The sequence below is a fragment of the Falco cherrug genome, chromosome 11, assembly GCF_023634085.1.
Source record: "Falco cherrug isolate bFalChe1 chromosome 11, bFalChe1.pri, whole genome shotgun sequence".
Classification (NCBI taxonomy): domain Eukaryota; kingdom Metazoa; phylum Chordata; class Aves; order Falconiformes; family Falconidae; genus Falco; species Falco cherrug.
The window spans coordinates 7763710-7782729 of record NC_073707.1 but is presented as its reverse complement, the minus strand read 5'-3'; the positions used below and the strand labels follow the sequence as shown (position 1 = coordinate 7782729).

Sequence of the window (19020 nt, the reverse complement as noted above, 5' to 3'; positions counted from 1 at the left end):
TCCGTTTCTCACTTCTCTCATTATCATTTAGAAAACAGATTAAAAATAAAAACCTCTGAAGTTGAACATCAAACTTTTAGCTGATGTTGAAGTGCCTCAGAGCATCCACGGAGAAATGTGTATATAATGTCAACAAAAAAGATACACCTGTAAATTTCTGCTTTATTTTAAGCTCTTCAATTTTCAAAATATATTTCTTTTCATAGGATAGATTGCAGCATCCACCTGCAATAATTACCAAGACCTAGAAAAGGGTGCTATGGACACATTATGTAGGCAATGAATGGAGCTAAATACCTTTTTAAGGCAAGGACCGGCCATTCATATTAGACACAAAGTTTTGGCATGGAGCATTCTATCTTGGACAAAATGACCTGATCTGTATCAACTGTAAGCAAACAATTAAGCAAAGACATAAATATTTACAATTTTCTAAAAATAAAACTTTGAAGAACTCCTTCCCTCTTCCCTGACTTTTCCTTTGAACAGTTTCAGCTCTGATAAAATTTATTCCCAAAGAAGGTAATCACAGGAATCTTTCTTTTTCCTTGGGAAAGTGGAAAAGAGGGCAGTTAACTGTGTTTCCATTAAAAACTCTGCTATGTAAGAATGGCTACCTCAGAGAAACATTTTATGGAACTTGAAACACTACTGCAAAAAATCAGCGTGGTTAAGAGAAAAACGAGCAGCATCTCTGAAGTCCTGCTAAGAGGAAGAAGCAGCTTTTTCCCTGGAAGTAAAACCAAGTTAAAATAATTTGTTCAGACATCACATGACCTCACTTTATTCAGGCAGCAAAGCCAAGAACATCTGTAATTGCATATGTACAACAGTACCCTATGTAAAGTCCAAACATCCTTGGACAAAGCACCCAAGGACCTTTCATCACTTTAAAACCAGCTTTTCCTAAGTAACCACCAACAAGCCACTGGCACGCTCTTGGCCAGCGGGGAAAAATTAATTTAAAACAGTTGGTAAAATTGGTTTATTATAATCACGATCCTGTTTCAGAACACTCCTATTCAGTGCTGTCCCTCTTCCTATTCTTCTTTTTTGGTTAAAAAAAAAAGGGGGGGGGGAGAAGAAAAAAAAAAGGCAAATGCAAAATACATAGTATCATTTTTAAATCACCTTGGAAGACATGAAATCTAAAATACTGGCACAAAATAAGGAAATGCAGACAACTCCTTTGGTAAAAATTCATTTCTGAGGCTACTGATTTGCTGGATCACTGGAGAGACTGTCCAATATAGAAATTCACTAACTCCTCCTTAAGTCACCTGCTGCATCATCTTAAAAATCCCCACATTCAGTGTTGGACCATCCTCTGTTCAAAGAACAAAGTTAAAGTTTGTAAGACAAGAGGACAAATAAAGAGATCAAGAAGACTTATACTTTAAATTATTCAGAGTGAGTCATGGAATTAAAATAAAGGGTGTATTGTGTAACTACAAAACTGCAAATAAAACGTAACTTCGTGCAAGATAAATCTCTGAAGAGCATTCCCCATGAGTCAGTTCTAAAGCAACATCTGCATTGGGATTTACTGGTATCATCAGAGATGGGAAAGAAAAGATGACAATCTCAAACCTCACTCCTAGTCCAAGGAGGAGAAATTTGGTCAATTCAGGCTTCACTGTGAAGGACAGATAAGATTTTAATGTTAACTAGTATAACAATTCTTTGGGGAAATTAAGAAACCACACAAACCTGTTTTTCTGATTAAACATGCAGTGGTGTTACAGTTGAACATTTTAATGAGGATAATTAGGAATCCAGAAACAGGTTAACAGTGACACTTCCTTTGTGGAATGGTTCAACTGTTCTCGCCTGTCACAGAGCCTCACGCCGGTACCTGGCGAGCCTCAGACACTGCTGCTCTCCCTGCACTGCAGGCTGCCGCTGGGCTCTGCCTGCGCGGGCTGATGTGCAACAGGCACGCCACGACACTGCTCCTGAACAAGAGCAGAGCTGAGATGAACAGAAACGTGCTCTCACTCACAGGGAAACAAAACCACTCATCCCACCACTTGCACCTCCTCCTATTTGAGCCGGTAATCTCAATTCCAGCCATCCACCTGTTGCAGGATGCTAACAGAGGGAGAAAGGGTATTGCATACATCATGCTGTCTAGATGAGACCGAGGATCAATCTAATGTCTCGCACCAAACAAAAAGTAATTCTTGTCATCTCCAAAAGAAGCCACAGCAATCTTCCCCCTGAAAAGCTGTCCTTTCCCAGCCAGGGAGCGCAGGGTGTTTGCTCTCAGCTACAGGCACAATGAGCCGATGCTCTGGAACATGAGGCTTGGTTATCCCTGTTGGCAAACGTAGCTAGAAACGAGCATGGTCTAGCTATTTTTTTATGTTCCGGCTACGGCTTTTGACTAACATCCTGGAACAGTATATTCCACAGGATGACGACGCACTAGGTGAAGTAGCATTTCCTTTTATTTGTTCTAAATTTACAAAGCAGTAATGTCATCCAGTGACCTCTTGTTCTCATATAAACGGAGAGCACAAAAACAACGATCTGATTGCTTTTGAGTTAGGATGGAGGCTGCTTTGCTAGGAGTTTAAAAAAACACAATAAAAAGTTTTAAGATTTATTTATAATCTCATACATTTTTGGCCTGTTTGGAGATTGGCAGAAGTCTGAGTGTTCCTGCCCTGAAACAGCTCAGACTTTTATCTAGATATGAGCAATTACGTAAATTAAAAGTGCTTGTTCTTCCTAAAAAGGGAATATTAAAAAATAACATACTTTTTTGATCTTAAATGCTATTGAACTTTTGGATGTGGTTGCTTAGATTTCACTGCTTAGTAGGAACTGGATGCCCAGATACCCCTGTGCCCAAAGCTCACCACATGGTGACTTTATTGAGACCTAACACCGACCAGCAAAAGAGCTCAACAGTCACGGGGAAAAAAAGCTGCCAATCCCTCTAATCAGTCCTGAAGAGCCATTAGGACAGATGGGAATGGCAGGAAGGCTTAAAGACATTTCAAATCAGGACACGGCTTAATTTACAAACTCCTCACTGCATGTGAAACCCCAGAAATTTATTTTGCAAGAATTATGGTGACAGTCAACTACCCACCAGGTCACCCCTTGCAAAGCTCTGTGCCCTTTATACAAATCTCAAGCCTATTAGAGAAACTCTCAGTTTTCAAGCTTGCTCACTCTAAATCTAAAAAAATCTAAATCTGAAAAAAACCCATGCCTTCACTGGCTGTCTTGTGCAAATACTGCTGCTCCCTTGACACTTCTCCAAAACCTTCCTTCATCTCCTCCATCTCTTCCTCACACAGCACATGCCCTCTTACCAGTTGTTAACCCCACCCCTCATGTTGACCCACACTCCCCTGTCCAAAACTAACACATTTACTGACATTTTGGATCAGGCCAGCTGGCATACAACAGAGCCAACCAAAGAAAATTTCCCATTTCACATTCTAAAAATGGACTGCATGTCCCTGGATGTCCTTCCCCAATGAACAGCTGTGAATAATTGGATTAGAAAGGCGATCCAAAACAGACTCCCTCTATTAGACCAAATTTTAAATTGGTATCTGCTATACTTCACCCTTTGGTGTTTTGCTGTACTGAGCAACCTTCCTCCGCCCAACAGCAGGAGCATAAACTTCATTCTCTGGTCTTGCTGCCATCAAAGACAACTTTATCATCTCTGCTCACTTCCTCTTTCAGCATTTTCTGGCTGCCCAGAAACTTCTCAGCAAAAAACTGACAGTCTGGCCAAACATGTATTGGAACTGTTTGTTATCTCAGTGACCACAAAAGACGGCAAAACAAGTTAAGATCATACTGGCCCAATCATGGAGCTGGCTGAAGAAATGCTCTGGGGGAAGGGGCGGGGGGGCAGGGGGGCATACAACTTTGCTAAATATAGTTTTTCTGATGTGATACATTTTTCAGAGTGGCCAAAAGTGGGTCTATGAGAACACCTGCTCATTCAACTGCTTCCTTTTACTCACATCCTGTTCAGTTACAGTCTTATGTTCAAAGGTGCTAGCCATGAATTCCCCAAAGAGATCCTGGATTATCCCAAACAGTTGATGATTTGGGTACGACAACAGGAATTTCTGGAGCTCAAAAGACCTGAGAACTGCAGCTAGAAAAAAATTAAAATAGCTGCAAGAACAGTGCTAGGGCAGGCAAAAACTTCAGCTTGATCACATATGGCAAAGGCAGGGAAAACGTCCACCATCTGTAGTTAACTGCTAAGTCTGCTTTTGTATAGTGGAATAAGCTCTTTGTATCCTATGAACCCAAAAACTCAGAAGGAAAATTGGGTGAGATTGCAATGAGGACCCAGCCATTTTATCCCCTTCAGCTCCTGTTCCAGCAACAGCAGTAGAGAAATAAACACTGCTATATGTTAACACGCCTTGCCTGTGCTGATCAGCAAGATTCACAAACCAGCAAAGTCACTGTATGTTTCAAACACTACTGCTGACCTCACAGAGGGCAAAATGGACCAAGTGTGGATCAAGCCAGTGCTACTCCCTCAGCAAATGCGCAATGTCAAAAAGAAGGGAGAGTAAAGGAAAATGAAATATGAGTTTCAGACTCAAACCAGTCTTAAAAGCCTGTCTCATTGAAGTCAGTTTGTGAAACATTCTGGAGCTGAGCATCAGGCCAGCAAAGCCTTAGACAGCAAGACAGCATAATTTTAATAAGTCTCTATAGTTTGGAAGAGCGAAATAATACAAGTATCAATGCTTAGACTCATGGGGGACCGAGGCTTGCCTTCCTCCACAGGCAACATCCCTCTTCTGATCATCAACTCAGCTTTCACTCAGTTTTGCCAGCAAATTCAGTCCTGTTAACCCACTGCAGAAGTCAGTCAGAGCTCTCTAGAATTGCACCAATTCTCTTTCCTCAAAACCTGATGCTACCCTGAAGGTGAAAGAAAAAAGAACTTTTTCATATGACACTGGGGAAATGCACCAATTTTGTATTTATTTTTATAATGCAAGATTTTTTATTCCCTGCTATAAATGACCACCTACCACCTATGAAAACTCTAATTTCCACCAAATAAAACATATCATTAATGTTCTTATAGCTGTGTCAAATTCTGCCTTTTTAAAAAAATAGCAATAACAGGATCTTCCTCAAAGCCTTACATGCCCAAATCTCTGTTTACACTATACTGGGTTATCTTGCCCCCAACTTCCACATGGCTGTTTCACCTTGATTTTCAATCTGTAAAATCCAGGACAGCGAATTTCCATAGGAAAATAGGTACAGCACATGGTGTGGTCTCCTTAGGACCATTTTTACATTATTAGGTTCATTCATCTTGCAATATGTACCTTGTCTGCCGGGAGTTGCACATAACAAGCGCATCTTCTCTGAGCACTGTCATTGGCACTTACTGCCGCTATGCCGTACCCGCAAGATCAAGCTCAACTCATGCTGACCCCCCATCTGTGCTTTCTCCTAGTCCCTATCTTCCCCAATGCTGCAGCAGAAAAGCAGACCAGACAGAGCGTTCCCTGGGAAAATTATCATCTCTCATACCAGGGTCACATTCCTACATGCTTCTGGAAACTCTTGTTTCTAAACAAGGCACATTCCTGTTCTTGGCAATTGGTATGAGGAGCACAGACAAGGAGAGAATTTTAGGACTTTTGCAGCCACTTAACAGATGTCAAAACCTAAAGTATGCAAGGTCTTTGCCACTGTTAGCAGGTAAGAAACGCAGACAATCCTGGTAATTTGCGCATATTAATCACTGGAGATCTGCACGGATGGCACAGCACTGAACAGGAACCAACAGGGCTGCCATGCCAAGTGCCAGTGCATCTCAGCACAGCTCTGTTACCCACCCACCCTCCCCTTCACACAGCAGATGCACACACACATCCCTTCTTCATCTGTTTTCCAAGGAAAGGAGTTCCCAAACAGAACTACCCTGTTCAGAAAGGGCAGCACATCTGGGAAGGCAAAGGATACTTCAGAGAAACCTTGCTACCCACTCAAACAGAAGCAAAACCATGAAGAGCAGAGGGGCAGGTCAATGTTCCCCAGTGGTAGAACTGCCGTCTCAGTGGGCTCATACACATCAAGGCTAGCAGCTAATAAATCACAGGACTGAGCAATAAAAGACCTTGTCCACGGTAGGAAAATGACCTGTTACTGACAGCTTATTGTTGGTAACAGCTCCTCACAGCCCCCTAACCCCAGCCCTGTTGAAAAGAGGCTGGTAGCTAGCACTACAAGAAATAAATAGCTTTCAACAGCTTGATGAACCCAGTAGCTTTCCACACTGGGTCACCAGGCAGACAAGTCCCGTTTCATGCACCACAAGCACCGCAAGTAGAGAGACCTCATTTCTGCAAACAACATTACCAAGCCTCTCCCTGCCTGTCAAAATGACCAGAGTAGAGATAAAGTCTTTTTTTTTTTTTCCAGAGCAGCTTCCACGTAAAACTAAACCCATCACATTCTCAAATGACCTCCTGTTTACCACAGGTTGTTCCACCTTCGTGTCCTCACCTGGAAGGGGTAGAGGACACTGGAATCTGCAGTCTTGCTCAGGAAGGTAGATAAAACACCAATACAGCACAAAGGTTACCAAGAGCAAAGAGATTATCAAACAAAAGCTCCTAGTGTTCAGGCACAAGGGCAGCAACAGACACTAATTTCAAAGCAGTAAACTTCCTTCTAGAGAAACAAAAGCTCGTCACAAACAGCTGCCTTCACTTTCCAGCTCTCTATCTAGCCTGTCCCACAGTAAAATACATAAAGCTCAGCCTGACCTCCTTCCTTTACAGTAGCTTCATCTTTCTCAAAAACTTCTAGCATGTTTTGGGGTCATTCTGTAAAGTACAGTAGCAATCGCCAGATCTCTCCACCCACAGCAACTTCTTCCAGACTCACTAACTCTTCTTCCATATTTATCCTCTCTTAGATGGTTTTGCTCCGGATTTTTCCTTCTTTTGTGCAAGCACACTAATGACCAGCTCAGGAGGCTGCATTAAGAGTCCTAAAAATCCTTGACACGAAAGGGTTTTAAAATGACTATCTTCACTAACACTGACTCAGAATGGTCTGTTTACCAAAGGGCCTTTTCTCAAGATGAAAAAACTGCAGTGAAGTCTGGATTACAAACTACTAAAATAGCAAAGTATTTTGAAACTGCAGCGGTTCTGACAGGAAATGGGGACCGAGCTGCGCTTAATGAAGGGCGGGGGGAAAAACAGCAGAGCGATCCTGGACATGGCAATTCATGGCTCTACTCGTATTTTTGCTTGCTTATAAAGGAAATTCTGACAGCTGCCAATATAAACAGAGTAAGAGCACAAGCAGAGAGTGTACAATTCCTAAATGTGTACACACATGGGTGTGGAAGAGACAACAACCCCCAGTAAAGCCTGACTTCCCAATATGCACTCTAATTTTGTCAATTTGGAGAAGAGAGTTTAGAAAGGAGGGAAATCACCATCCCTTTCATGAGTCCCTCTTTTCTGCTCTTTCCCTTCTCCAAACCTTAACAAGGCAATCCATGCCTGTGTCCAAAGGAGCAAGGTGAAGAACGAGCTCACTTGGTGACTGACTCCTCTGTGTAACTACGCCCCCAGACTAGTAGGTCTTTTTGCCCACTTCTGACAGCTGATGTCTTCCCTCTGGGTCCCTCACCCCCATGCGGAGGAAGGTGGGGAGGGAGATCCCCTCCCTCACAGGAATCCCAGTGACTCCCTGCCGCATACATTCAAGCCCACCTTTTCAAAGGGTTGAGAACACACGGGGCAGTTTGGAGAATCTGTGCAAGTGTCAAACCATGCAGATTTCCCTGATCGCTTATCAGCCCAAGCTTGAAGTCCAAGCCTGACTTTCCGCAAACAGCCTGTAACAAAAGTTCTTATATTCTTTCTCCTCATAAAAATAAGTCACATGCTCTTTCTCAAAGCTTGTATTTCAAACGAGCACAAATAACCTCTGATCTGGGTTCCTCTTGTTTCAACAATGCCTTACAGGCACACAGCTCCTGCGCTAGACACAAGCGGCAGACTTTTTGCCTGAAACGTAGCTTCAGCAGCTCTGGTCACTCTTTCAAAACCAAACTCTTCAGAGAAGACTGCACTCGCTGCTAAAAAGGATACATTTTCACTTAAAAGCACTAACACAATTCTACTTGACACAAAATCACAGAAGAGGCAAAGGCACTTTCACTTCATTGTGAAATGAATTTGCAGACATCAACAACATACTCTCCCCATCAGGAAGCACCCTCAGCACTTTCATCTTTTGTTAAAGTTCAAACACTTTGCCCTGGTTTTAGGAAAGGTTAATTACTCCAAAACAAAGATTCATGCTATTTCTCCACAGCATCAACAAGCCCTGGGACAATAAAGTAAAAATACAGAGTCTGAAGGAGATCAGAGTGTCACATAAAACTTCACAAGACAGAAACCGGCATCTTTGCTGCTGTATAAAGTCAGTATTAAGTAACAAGGCTGTGATAACAAAAAATTGTAGCACACCTCAGGCTTCTGTACAGCTGGAGAATGACATCCACACTGCTTCTCAGAGATGACAGCATGCTCTCATTCAGGAGCACCAGCAAATTCCCTGTTCCTCAACCTACCACAACCATTGTCGCCTCATGTTGTCATGCAAGTGCTCTGAAAGAGAGGTATTACACTAATCTCAATACTTCCTCTCTCCCGTAACATTGGTCAGGGTGAATCATCAGTTAATAAATAGTATTTCTTAACTGATGGGCGCAGCATTTCCAACAGCACCACAGCACATTTCCCTTTACCCCAGTTCTGCAGAACTCCTCTACATATATTCACACAGGAGCGAACATCTGAACCGTAAGAGCTTATAGCAAACTTATTCCGAAGAACCTGAGCTCCTGATGATCTGTTATGCTGACACGGGTGCCATGTTTCTCAATGCTCAGTCCAGAAAACTCTGACTCCTGCTCTTACCTTTCATGTTCAATCTTCCTCTAAACTAGTGTCCAGAGCAGCCTACTCCCTCAGAAAAAAACCTAAACAGATTGCTTGACATGCGATTAATAGGATTAGTCTCCTCTGTGGTCAGTCTTTTTGAGCTATGTTCCACTTGCCACAAGCTGATTAGTTGTCTGCTTAAGGAGGAGCTGGGATAAGTTTCCTTCTGACGGCAGTGAAGTGGAGAGGCAGGCGCTGACTGCAATAATATGCTGTTTCCTGTCTGCGACTGAGCTGAGAGGTACTTCCCAACAGAAAAGGCTTTACAGGAGCTCAGGAGTTCAAGCTCCACCTCTTCCAGTGAAGAGCCTTTAACTACGGAGGAGGGGTCAACAGCATGGCTCTTGGCTCCCAACAACATGCTCTGATTAAAGCATCAGAAAGAAGAAATCAAACTACACGCATCTCTCTCTACAGAGAGGAGCTTTCTCCTATGTGAATCTCAAAGCTCTGAGTAAGATGCAATGGGAAGTGAATGTTGTAATTCATATTATGTGAATGAGGGTGAAAGTCCACACCACCACACCACCATTTGCTAGCAATAACTGGAAAACATTTACAAGAACACCATGTGAGAATCATACCAAAACACAAAATACACACCTGCAAAGAGCTCATGTCCTTCCTAAACCTTCTCCTGTTGATGACAGATGGTTTTTTTACTGTTAAAGAACACTATTTTAGATTTTTTTTCTCCCCTTTAGCTTTACACAAGTCCTGCAGAAGTCAGGAAAGGGTCAATGAAGTGAGAAGGACTCACTCCACCAGCTGTGACAATTGCATTGAAGGCTGCAGGCTTAATTCAGTTGGCAGCTTCTAGAAGAGCGCAGATCTTCAGCCAACACACCAAACTGAGAAGTAAGAATTTGGTCATCACACAAACATTCAAAAAAATGGGCCTAAGGAGATGACCCAAAGTCCTTTCAGAGACTCTCGAGAGGATCGCTGTGGTGGCGTGAGCAACAGACAATAGAGCGACTGGTATGCCCCCACCCAAACCTTACAGGTTTCATAGGGGAGAACGGGCATGCCGGATGGTTCAGGTCCATGACACAGGTAAAGCAATAATTTTGAGAGAAGTACCTCCAAAACCCAGGCTTCCTGGCATGATCTAGAGAAAAGAACTATTCCAGGTTCAAAGCATGGATCTCATCTGCATCGTGTATTTTGTTTGAATGCTCCTGAAGCAACTGCAGACTAATGCATTAGGCAGGAACATCAACAAATCAAGTTACCGTGACATTGTACTGTCCAAGAAAAAATCATTCATGGAAACAGCTGAAGTCTCAGTGGGAAGACCCAATGCACCCAGCGTGGTCCCAAATCATCTGCTTTTCAGAAATCACAAAAGGTTATGAGGGTATGGCTGGGAAAGCTCTGCTCAGACATCAGGGTTAGGCTTTGACCTCACCCATACAATGCTGCTGATCTCTATTTCCTAAGGAGGACAAACGTAGGCACACAGTGATGGCAAGAATCCAGGCTGGAAGTTGTCCACTCTCTTTTAATGAAATGGGTCTGAACTACCAGGACAACATGGTTATCATTGAGTTTGTACCGCAGCAGATCCTCCCTAAAGCCTCGTGAAAGACAGCAGCCCTCGGCCAATCCACTGGTGAGAGATGTATCTATACGCCGGGCATGAAGGGACCATACATGGAAAGAACCAGCCACTTAAAGTCCAGACATCCCAGAAGAATTTACCTTCTAGACAGATGACCTAGAAGGACAGAGGTAGCAGAATTGTGACAGAATCAGCAAATATTACATCTACAGCTCTCCTGAAAGAAGAGAGGCCTGGTGCAGGGCTGCTCATGATTTGCTCCCAGAGGCTTCCTGCTAAATAACTCCCAGCCACACTGCCTGACCTAAAGGAACAATAGCTAAACATAAAGCTTTTCCTTTACACCTCTCAGGGGACAGAGCTGTACAACATCTTAAGCTCAAAGATGCCCCTAGTCACATGCTCCCAGCCCATTCTGTAGCCACATATCCACTACCTCCAAGTAGCAGTACTGAAAACTGTCCCCACTGCAAAAAGGATACACTTACTGAAGAAATCTGTGCAAAATTAACCAAGTAAACAACAGTGGAACCTGTATTACACGCGTCTTTTTAGAGGAAGAGGTATGAGTCTTAATACTCACTTTTCTCGCTCTCCTGCCTGCTGACAGCAAACAAATTAGCTGTCAGACTTATGTCCTATGTAAAAAGGTTTACTGCCAGCTCTATTTTTTTACCTTATTCCTCTGTTTATGCAACATACCTTTGTGGGCATCATGCTGTGGTTTTCTTCTCTCATGGCGTTGCCTCCCCCCCCCCCCCCCCCCCTCCTTACTGCCCTTTCACCCATTTCTCATTTGCCTGGTCACTATTACCTCTTTGCTTTGGATCCACAATTGCTCCTCTGAGTGGTTTATCTAGCGTTTTTGTTTCCCGTCTCCTTTGTTGGTACCTTAGGAGTGTCATTCATGCAACCTGACCTGCAGAATCTATACACTAAGCAGTAGAGATGGCTGGACTGAGGATGAGTTCCCTCAGAAAGAAACCACTCTTCTGTAAATCCCAAACTACCAGCTTCCATTGAAGAAAACACAGAAACAAAACCAGAACATCTGAAACTCCAGAATAACTTGTATCTGCTATACAACACCAAATGTTGGATGTTTTCAGCTTAGGATAAAAACTCAATAGTGAGTCCCACTGATTTGAAATAGGAAGAAACATGCATCAAAGAACTCTAAATTTTAGAAAGGAACCAAGCTGGGAAGATAGAGCAGGGGAACAGGTCACCTACAAGAAAGCCAAGAGAAAATTGCAAGACTGCAAGGAACCCAAAGCACTGACAGCAGTGATGTGGCAGACCAAACAACAGCAAACTTCTGATTTTCTAAGTATTTTTATAGCTCACGGTAAACCACAGTCAAACTCCTCTGTAAACATGACAGAAAGAGTAGATAGAAATTAAGAGGAGAGATGATTTTCTTGAAGTTTACCTGAGCCCCGTGATACAGTGATCAGCTGGAAACAGTGCAAAATACCTGCTACTTGAGTGTCAAGGTAATCCTACACTTTTTACCTCCTAGCGAAGGCAGGGACTGGCAGAACCTGATACCATAGTCCTCTAAGTATCTCTTCACTGTTGAACTCAGATGGGCTAATCTGAGAGAGCAAACATGCTATTTCCTCCTGTCCCTCCACATAGCATCCCTGACAGAGATTAGATCTCTCTCAGGTATGTAAAACAGTAACAGTACATTTGTTCACCTGAAAATCAGTCTCTATTTACATATGGGAAAACCAAGGCAAGACTCAATAAAAAAATGCTTTATTAACAGGTAAATAACTTCACATTCTTGAAAACATATCCCTTTATGAAATCACTGCAAAACCCTTCTCTCTACACACACACAGAGACACCTGATATCAGTATTTACTATCAGACCCAGATGTGCCTCCTACTTGTCTAATTATGGATGCAGAAAGTGTTCTCAAACTTTGAGAAAGTGTTGGGGTTTCATGTGGACATTGGGTGGGCACCAGAGCTGCTTTGCACAGGTACTGCAAAGCAAAAAGCTACAGCTACATAACAGAAACATTCTTTGCTAGATGTTTAAAGCAGTGGGCCACTACTGCTGCAGCACAAGGCACACCACTGAGTCTTGGTCACCACCTGCAGGTCACCATCCTACAGGATCAGCTTCCTGCTTCCACCTGGATTGCTCCTCCCTTCACCTTGCCTTCGATCAACACTGCCTCCTTCGTCCATACCTTCCTCCCTCCTCCCTTTTAAGCTCCTCAGAGGCTGCATGGAGGTTACTGCTGTTACCCAACTCCAAAGCTCACGCTGCTGCTTGACACTCATGCTGCGTGGCTGCTGTTAATGGCTTTTTTCTGCACACCAGGCACTTTCCCCAAAATGGGCCTCACAGAACACCTGCACCTCAGAAATACAATCATTTTTTCTCTCGGTTACTAAAACTGGAGAAAATGAAGCAGTGACACCTGCACATTTCCAGATTGCAAATATTCCATGGCTAACAAGTATCCTAAACCAATTCTACAGTTATTTCTGTTTCTTTTTCTTGTTCCTTCTTTTGCTTTGCCACTATATATAGTGTGCATATATAAACATACGTACAGCCACATACAAATAAAGTCAGAGAAAGAAGTTCAAATATTTTAATGCCTTAAGGGAAATCTAAATTCTTTTAGCAAGATCTCCAGCATAAACATCAACACCCCCCCTAAATCCCACAGCAGAACATTTTTTTTTCTGTCCCACTATGTAAATAGATTCTATTAAACCCTCCTAGCTTACAGGTGAGAAAATCCCTGAATGCAAAGTTTTAGCACTATACATAGTAACCCAAGGTATTTCCCATGTGCGTGGAGAAGAGCTATGAAGTTGTAAGGAAAAAGAAGTTTATGATTTTTAATTTTTTTTTGTGAAAGAGGCTGTGAAGATTGTTCAGTTGTTTATAACTTTGCAAAAGAGAAGGGAAAGATGCAAGAAGAAATGGAAAATAATACAAAAAATCCTACCGTGAAGCTGTTGTTGACATTCTTTGTGCTAGATTCTGCCACACTGGCATCTGTCAGATCCACCTCATCAAAAATAATGGACTGGAAAGAAAAAAAATCAAAACCCCAATGAATTACTGAATCCAATGTATAAGCAGCAGACCCAAAGGGCCATACATGCCTGTATGTCTGCCTAGCACACTCCTACACAGCCTTTTGTGATCTGAAGGAAAGGCCCAGCACCAACAATACGAAGGACTTGGAAGTCTAGTTCTATACAGTGAGGCTCACACTTGCCTGTCTTCAGTTGGTGAACACAATGACTTCATTTTTATTACGGGATTATTTACAAAAAAAAAATAATTGTAGGCTTTGCTCTTCTGAAAGGAGACAGATTTATATCTAGCTGACTATCAACATCCTAAACCAGATGCATGTCATCTCTGATTTTATAAATTATAGCCTTCCTTGTCTCCTCAATTTCTTATTTTCATAGAATCATTTAGGTTGGAAAAGACCTTTAAGATCGTTGAGTCTGACAATTAACTTAGCACTGCTGATTTTCATTCATATTTTCTCCTTTCTTTTTCAGCTTCTTGATTCAGAGTCTATTCTCTACTAGAATGCACCAAGTTGGGGGGGTGGGGAGTGTGGGATGTGGAAAAATCAGTACCACAGGTCCACATCATGTTTTACTTAAAAATGAAGGACTTCCAAGCATGAAGCAAAACACAGGGATCCTCTAGTAGCTACAAAACCTGAAGACAGGTGCTTACAAAGCACGTGCTCTTTTCCCTGTTGAGGGCTGCCTTCTCACAGACACTCATCTGCCTCCAAAGCTTCACCACTCTTTCTTTCCTCGGACTCCTATGTATTGCCAAGACCTTACCTTAGCAGTTTTTGCATAGTAGAGTGTTCGTCCTCGTAGCTTAAAATATCGTCTCTTCCAGCGCTGGAAGGAGCTGGTCTGTTTCATCAGCATCCCCTCTTTTATGATAGTCTACAAAACAACGAGGAGAGAGGGGTGAAACATTTTACTTTCAGGCATCTTTTATGCTTTCCCACGATGTATCTGTACTAGCACTTGAGATCAATAATCTTAGTGCCCTCTGCTGGAAGCACTTAAATTCATTCAAAAAACCATGCAAATTTAAGATTAAACTGTCGCAACGCATAACCCACACTGAGGTGCAGTTTTATCCTTGTCTCCAGTGCTACCACAATACCAAAAACAATAAATAACTTATGACTGAATGAGCATTTCAAAGTCTAACAATGACTCAGGGAGCATAACAGTTAAACTCAGAGGTCAGATTTCAGTTGCAGGTAATTGTACCTTTCATTTAATTGCCATTTGATTACAAGCACATATACACCACAGTATATCCGTCCCTATTTCCATTTCTTCCTTCTGAAATTATCAGCATCTACCTGGCACAGAGCTGGCAAGCTGCAGGCCCACAGGGTGAAGAGCAAAACTACAGCGAAGAAGGAGCTATATCCAACTTCAGCATTTGGTATTCTTCAGATACTCTTGGCCCTGCCTCAGTACTCTCTGGCTGGCTGCCATTTCCCAGGGCTGGAGTGCCAAAACTGTCTACGCACACTGCCTTTTTTTTTTTTTTTCCTTAAACTGCTTTATAACTAGATTGACATACCAGCATACGCGGTCCCATATGCTTGCTCACATACTACGCATACATGGAGGTATATATTTAATCCACATGCACTTCATTCTACTTCGTCAAATGCATTTGATTCTTTCACTGAGGACAGATTTTGAATACCAACAGCTACATGAAAATAATCTAAAAAACTGCAGCTTAGAAAGACAAAAGGCAGAAAAGTCTGAGCTAAGGGTTCATCCCCAAATCACTGACTGAAGCTGTTACTGCCTAGGTGCTGCAAATGGTATGTCACACCTCAGTGCCATGGGAAACCTCTCCCCAAGAAACAGCCCTCAGAAACTTCTTGCTGAAAGAGCCCAATGTGATAAACACACAGTTAAAATACAGGAAACAAATGGTCCAACAATCTTGTAAGACAGGTTATTCTGTATCTTGATGCCAGGAAAATGACACAGCTTTAACATACCAGAGGTCTCAGTGGAACTCAGGTTAGTTACAGACTCAGGTCACCGATGAGTATCAATTAATTCAGTGTTAAATGTACACTGCCAGCACTGCCAGGCTACTACAGAGCACAAAATAAATACTCTTACTGATCCACAGGGTTTAGTTCATTTTAGAAATCCTTTCCAAGGCACTAAACTTGCTTTTAAAATGCTATATATATTCCTAATGCGGGTCTTTCCTTTTTGTAACAGCTGCAGATTTTAATACTTTCCACACACACTGGCCCTTGCCAAGCTCAAAGTTTCCTCAAAAAGCACTTGGAAAAAAATGCTGACTATAAGAAGAAACATCCGTTTGACAATACATGCCTCTCTTGCTAGATTGAGCCATCCTTAAACTGCCCTGAGAGATCACAGGGCCTGGACCACCACGGTGATGCCTCTGCTCATGAATCGGCTGGGGAAGAGTGGGTTTCCACATACCCCCAGATCTGAAGGAGACCTGCTGGCCACAGCAGTCACTATATACCTTCCTCCACCACGTGGGGAAAGAGAAAAGGGTTAGAACTCCCCTGTCTCCTTCAAAAGAAACATCATCTGCCTTGGAGCCTGGGACCTGGCCAACTCCAAGGCTAGTGAACCCCAAACCTCATTGCTCCTCACCGCTGTTTCACTAAGCCCTCTGCACATTGGCAGAAACACCTGTCAGTGCTCAGACAAACACCAATGTAGTGTGCCTGCCTGGTTCAACCAGGAATTGCCAAATCTACGGTATTTCCAGCAGAATGGAAGGAGATAATGAAAATGCATGATCGAAGACTACACTCAAATCGAAAAATGGCCGTCTCCCACATCAGCTCCCCGCAATGCTGAAGCAGTCACCGAAAGACATCTTGGCAACCCGCTTCCACAAGTCACAGCAGGGACACAGCAGTAGGAATACACTCCAAGAAGCCAGCAGGCATCTCTGGGAGTGGCTTTAGGGTCCAGAAGTTAAACACACTATAGCGATACCCAGAAACAAGATGTTAAACTAACTTGGAGCTGCTACTATGTAAAGAATCTGAAACTCAGCCATGATCTTAACCTGAAACTTCAGTGTAAGAGAAAATGGAGTTCAAAGACTGACCCAACAGCATCCCTCACTGAAACGACCCTGAAGGCGAGGCCAGAGCTGAAGGCACTCGTGTGGAAGCAGGGAAGGTGCATTCAGGCTCCTACTCTGCCACAGACTTTTTACAAGATCCCAATAAAGCAATTTTCACTCTGCGTGTCTCCATCTCCCACCTGCCAAGCAGAACAACCAGCACTGCCCAACTCTATAGAGTCCTACTAGAATCTCTCTCTCTGGTGAGTTACTTTAACCTCCAGCACCTGAGCATCACAGAGAAATGTAGAGCAACAGGATCTAAATTATCATGCTAAAGAAATCACACATTTCTGCAGTTCACTTTCTACAGGGAAGAAAATAGGAAAGCGGTAAGAGATTTTCCAGATTAAGACAGACACATGGAGTGATTGTCTGCATTCCTTGGACAAAACATACAATTAAAAAATGAGACAGAGAAAGTAGCTACTGAACTCTGCAAAGCCATGAACCAAAGTCAGAGAGGAATTAAAAATCCTGGGGAGGACTTCCAGGATGCAAAACCTAAAGAAACCAAGTCAGCTAGGAGTCCGATCAAAAAATAACAACTTGCAGGAGATTTCAGAGCTCTGTTGCTATGCTTGTTCACAGATACGCTTAAACTGGGGTCAGCCAGAGCCCCGCGGCCCCCAAGCTCAGTCGGCAGCACTCTGGCCGCTCAAACTCACGGCCAGCCCACCACAACAGTAACTCACAGCAAAACAACGCCTCTGCTTTCCCTCGGCTCCCACAGCTCCCGCCTGCCACGCTCAGCTCCCGAGTGGCTCCCCTCACCTCGGCAGGGCTCACTCACCTCTGCACAAGATGTGCATTCCTCCATTCCTCTTTTAAACAGAACAGAACCCTCTTTTTTTTTTTTTTTTAACCAAAAAGCAACAATCCCAGAGGTCACCTTGCCCCTCCTTAAGTAGCAGTTTATGCCATTTGCCAGCCTCTATCTATAGAAAACCTCACAGCTACGTAACTCAGACATGAAAGGCCAGTAAGAAGCGAGCTCTCGCATGCACGCACTGCTCAGAGAAAACAAGGCTCTGGTTCAGCGCTGCCCATCTCTGCACGAGAGCGGCTGTTCTATTTATAGGCACACAGCTCAGTCAAGAGTTTGGTGGGTTTGTGCGGAAAGGGCTGGAGATAAGACCAAGATGACTTTATAAAATGATTCAGACATTGCTGCCTTTCTCCTCCTCTATTTTAATTTTACAGCCAAAGGACTTGCTACTTGCAGAGGAACACAGCTGAAGAAAATTAAAGAGGGAAAGGACTTGACAGCAAAGTGACACCAAATGAAATAAAGGGGGAGATGAACAGTCGTTTCTGCTCACCAGCCTCTGTAGCTTTTTAAATTGAAGATCCACTCTGATCAGATTACTAGGCATGTAATTCATGAGGACAAAAGTGAAATTACTTCTCCCACAACAAAAAAAAGAGAGTTAAATCTATTTTTAGTGTCATGTATTGGATCCTACAGGAAAAGCGACTGCCCTGAAACATCATGAGGTTTGATTACATGCATCCTATCAAGGATAAATATAAAAACGGTTTGTGCTGGAACTACGCAGACTGCTTTCTATCCAGCCGAGTTTCTCTCCAGCACAGTGCCCTGTGGCATGGCACTCCCTGGGCAGACAACACCGTGAAAAAAGGAAGTGTCTTCTTGGATCAAGCCTACAATGATGTGCTACTAGTTTCAACAGTGACCCCCTTTTATCATATTACAAGACAGTGTGAAAAAGGTTACTGAACAAATGGGCAGTTTAAAGCAACGCTGCACATAGCAGAGAGTCTTAGCGTCTCTGCAAAGAACACAATTAGACAGCTGAAAGGCAGGGCCTAGGAAATTTCTAGCATTTCACTATTTATCTTCAGCCTTGAAGAAAAGCAACTTCCTGCAGAAAAAAGATTCAGTTCACGGTGAGCAATACGCAACCCTCCCCCCCAACTCATCCCCTTTTAAAACTTGACATTTAGGAAGAGAAATAATATGTTCTCAGATTTCTCCTGTCAAAGCGGGTGCAGGCTTTAGGCCTGATCTTGAACTGATGAGAGAAAAGTTTTGCCACTGACCTCAATGGAAATGATTGCAAACAACTCACAGGACTTAATTTAAGGACTTAAGCCAGGGACAGCCTTGTGCTTCACTGCTTCCCCTTCACACAGTCCCACCTTGCAAGAACAAGAAGCCACACGATTAACAGCAGTCATTCACAAAACCAGCAAGACACCGTCGTATTTTTTGCAGCATTACTTGTCTGAGGTGTCTCCATATTCAGTAACCCACAACAGAT

At 43.0% G+C, this 19020-nt stretch overlaps 1 protein-coding gene across 7 annotated transcripts in view; it reads right to left on the bottom strand.

The window, feature by feature from the left end:
• DGKD (diacylglycerol kinase delta) overlaps positions 1-19020 on the bottom strand; it is a 62422-nt gene that overhangs the window by 32034 nt on the left and 11368 nt on the right. For 3 of the 7 annotated variants that reach the window (XR_008734449.1, XM_055723582.1, XM_055723583.1), the window contains exons 2-3: positions 14404-14514; positions 13536-13616 (exon numbers count right to left, since the gene is read on the bottom strand). Coding sequence is in view for 4 of the 7 variants with exons in the window: in XM_055723582.1 (XP_055579557.1) it covers positions 13536-13616; positions 14404-14514 (192 nt within the window). In the remaining 3 variants the exon portion in view is untranslated. The other 4 variants (XM_055723584.1, XM_055723585.1, XM_027808925.2 and 1 more) reach the window with 4 other exon arrangements.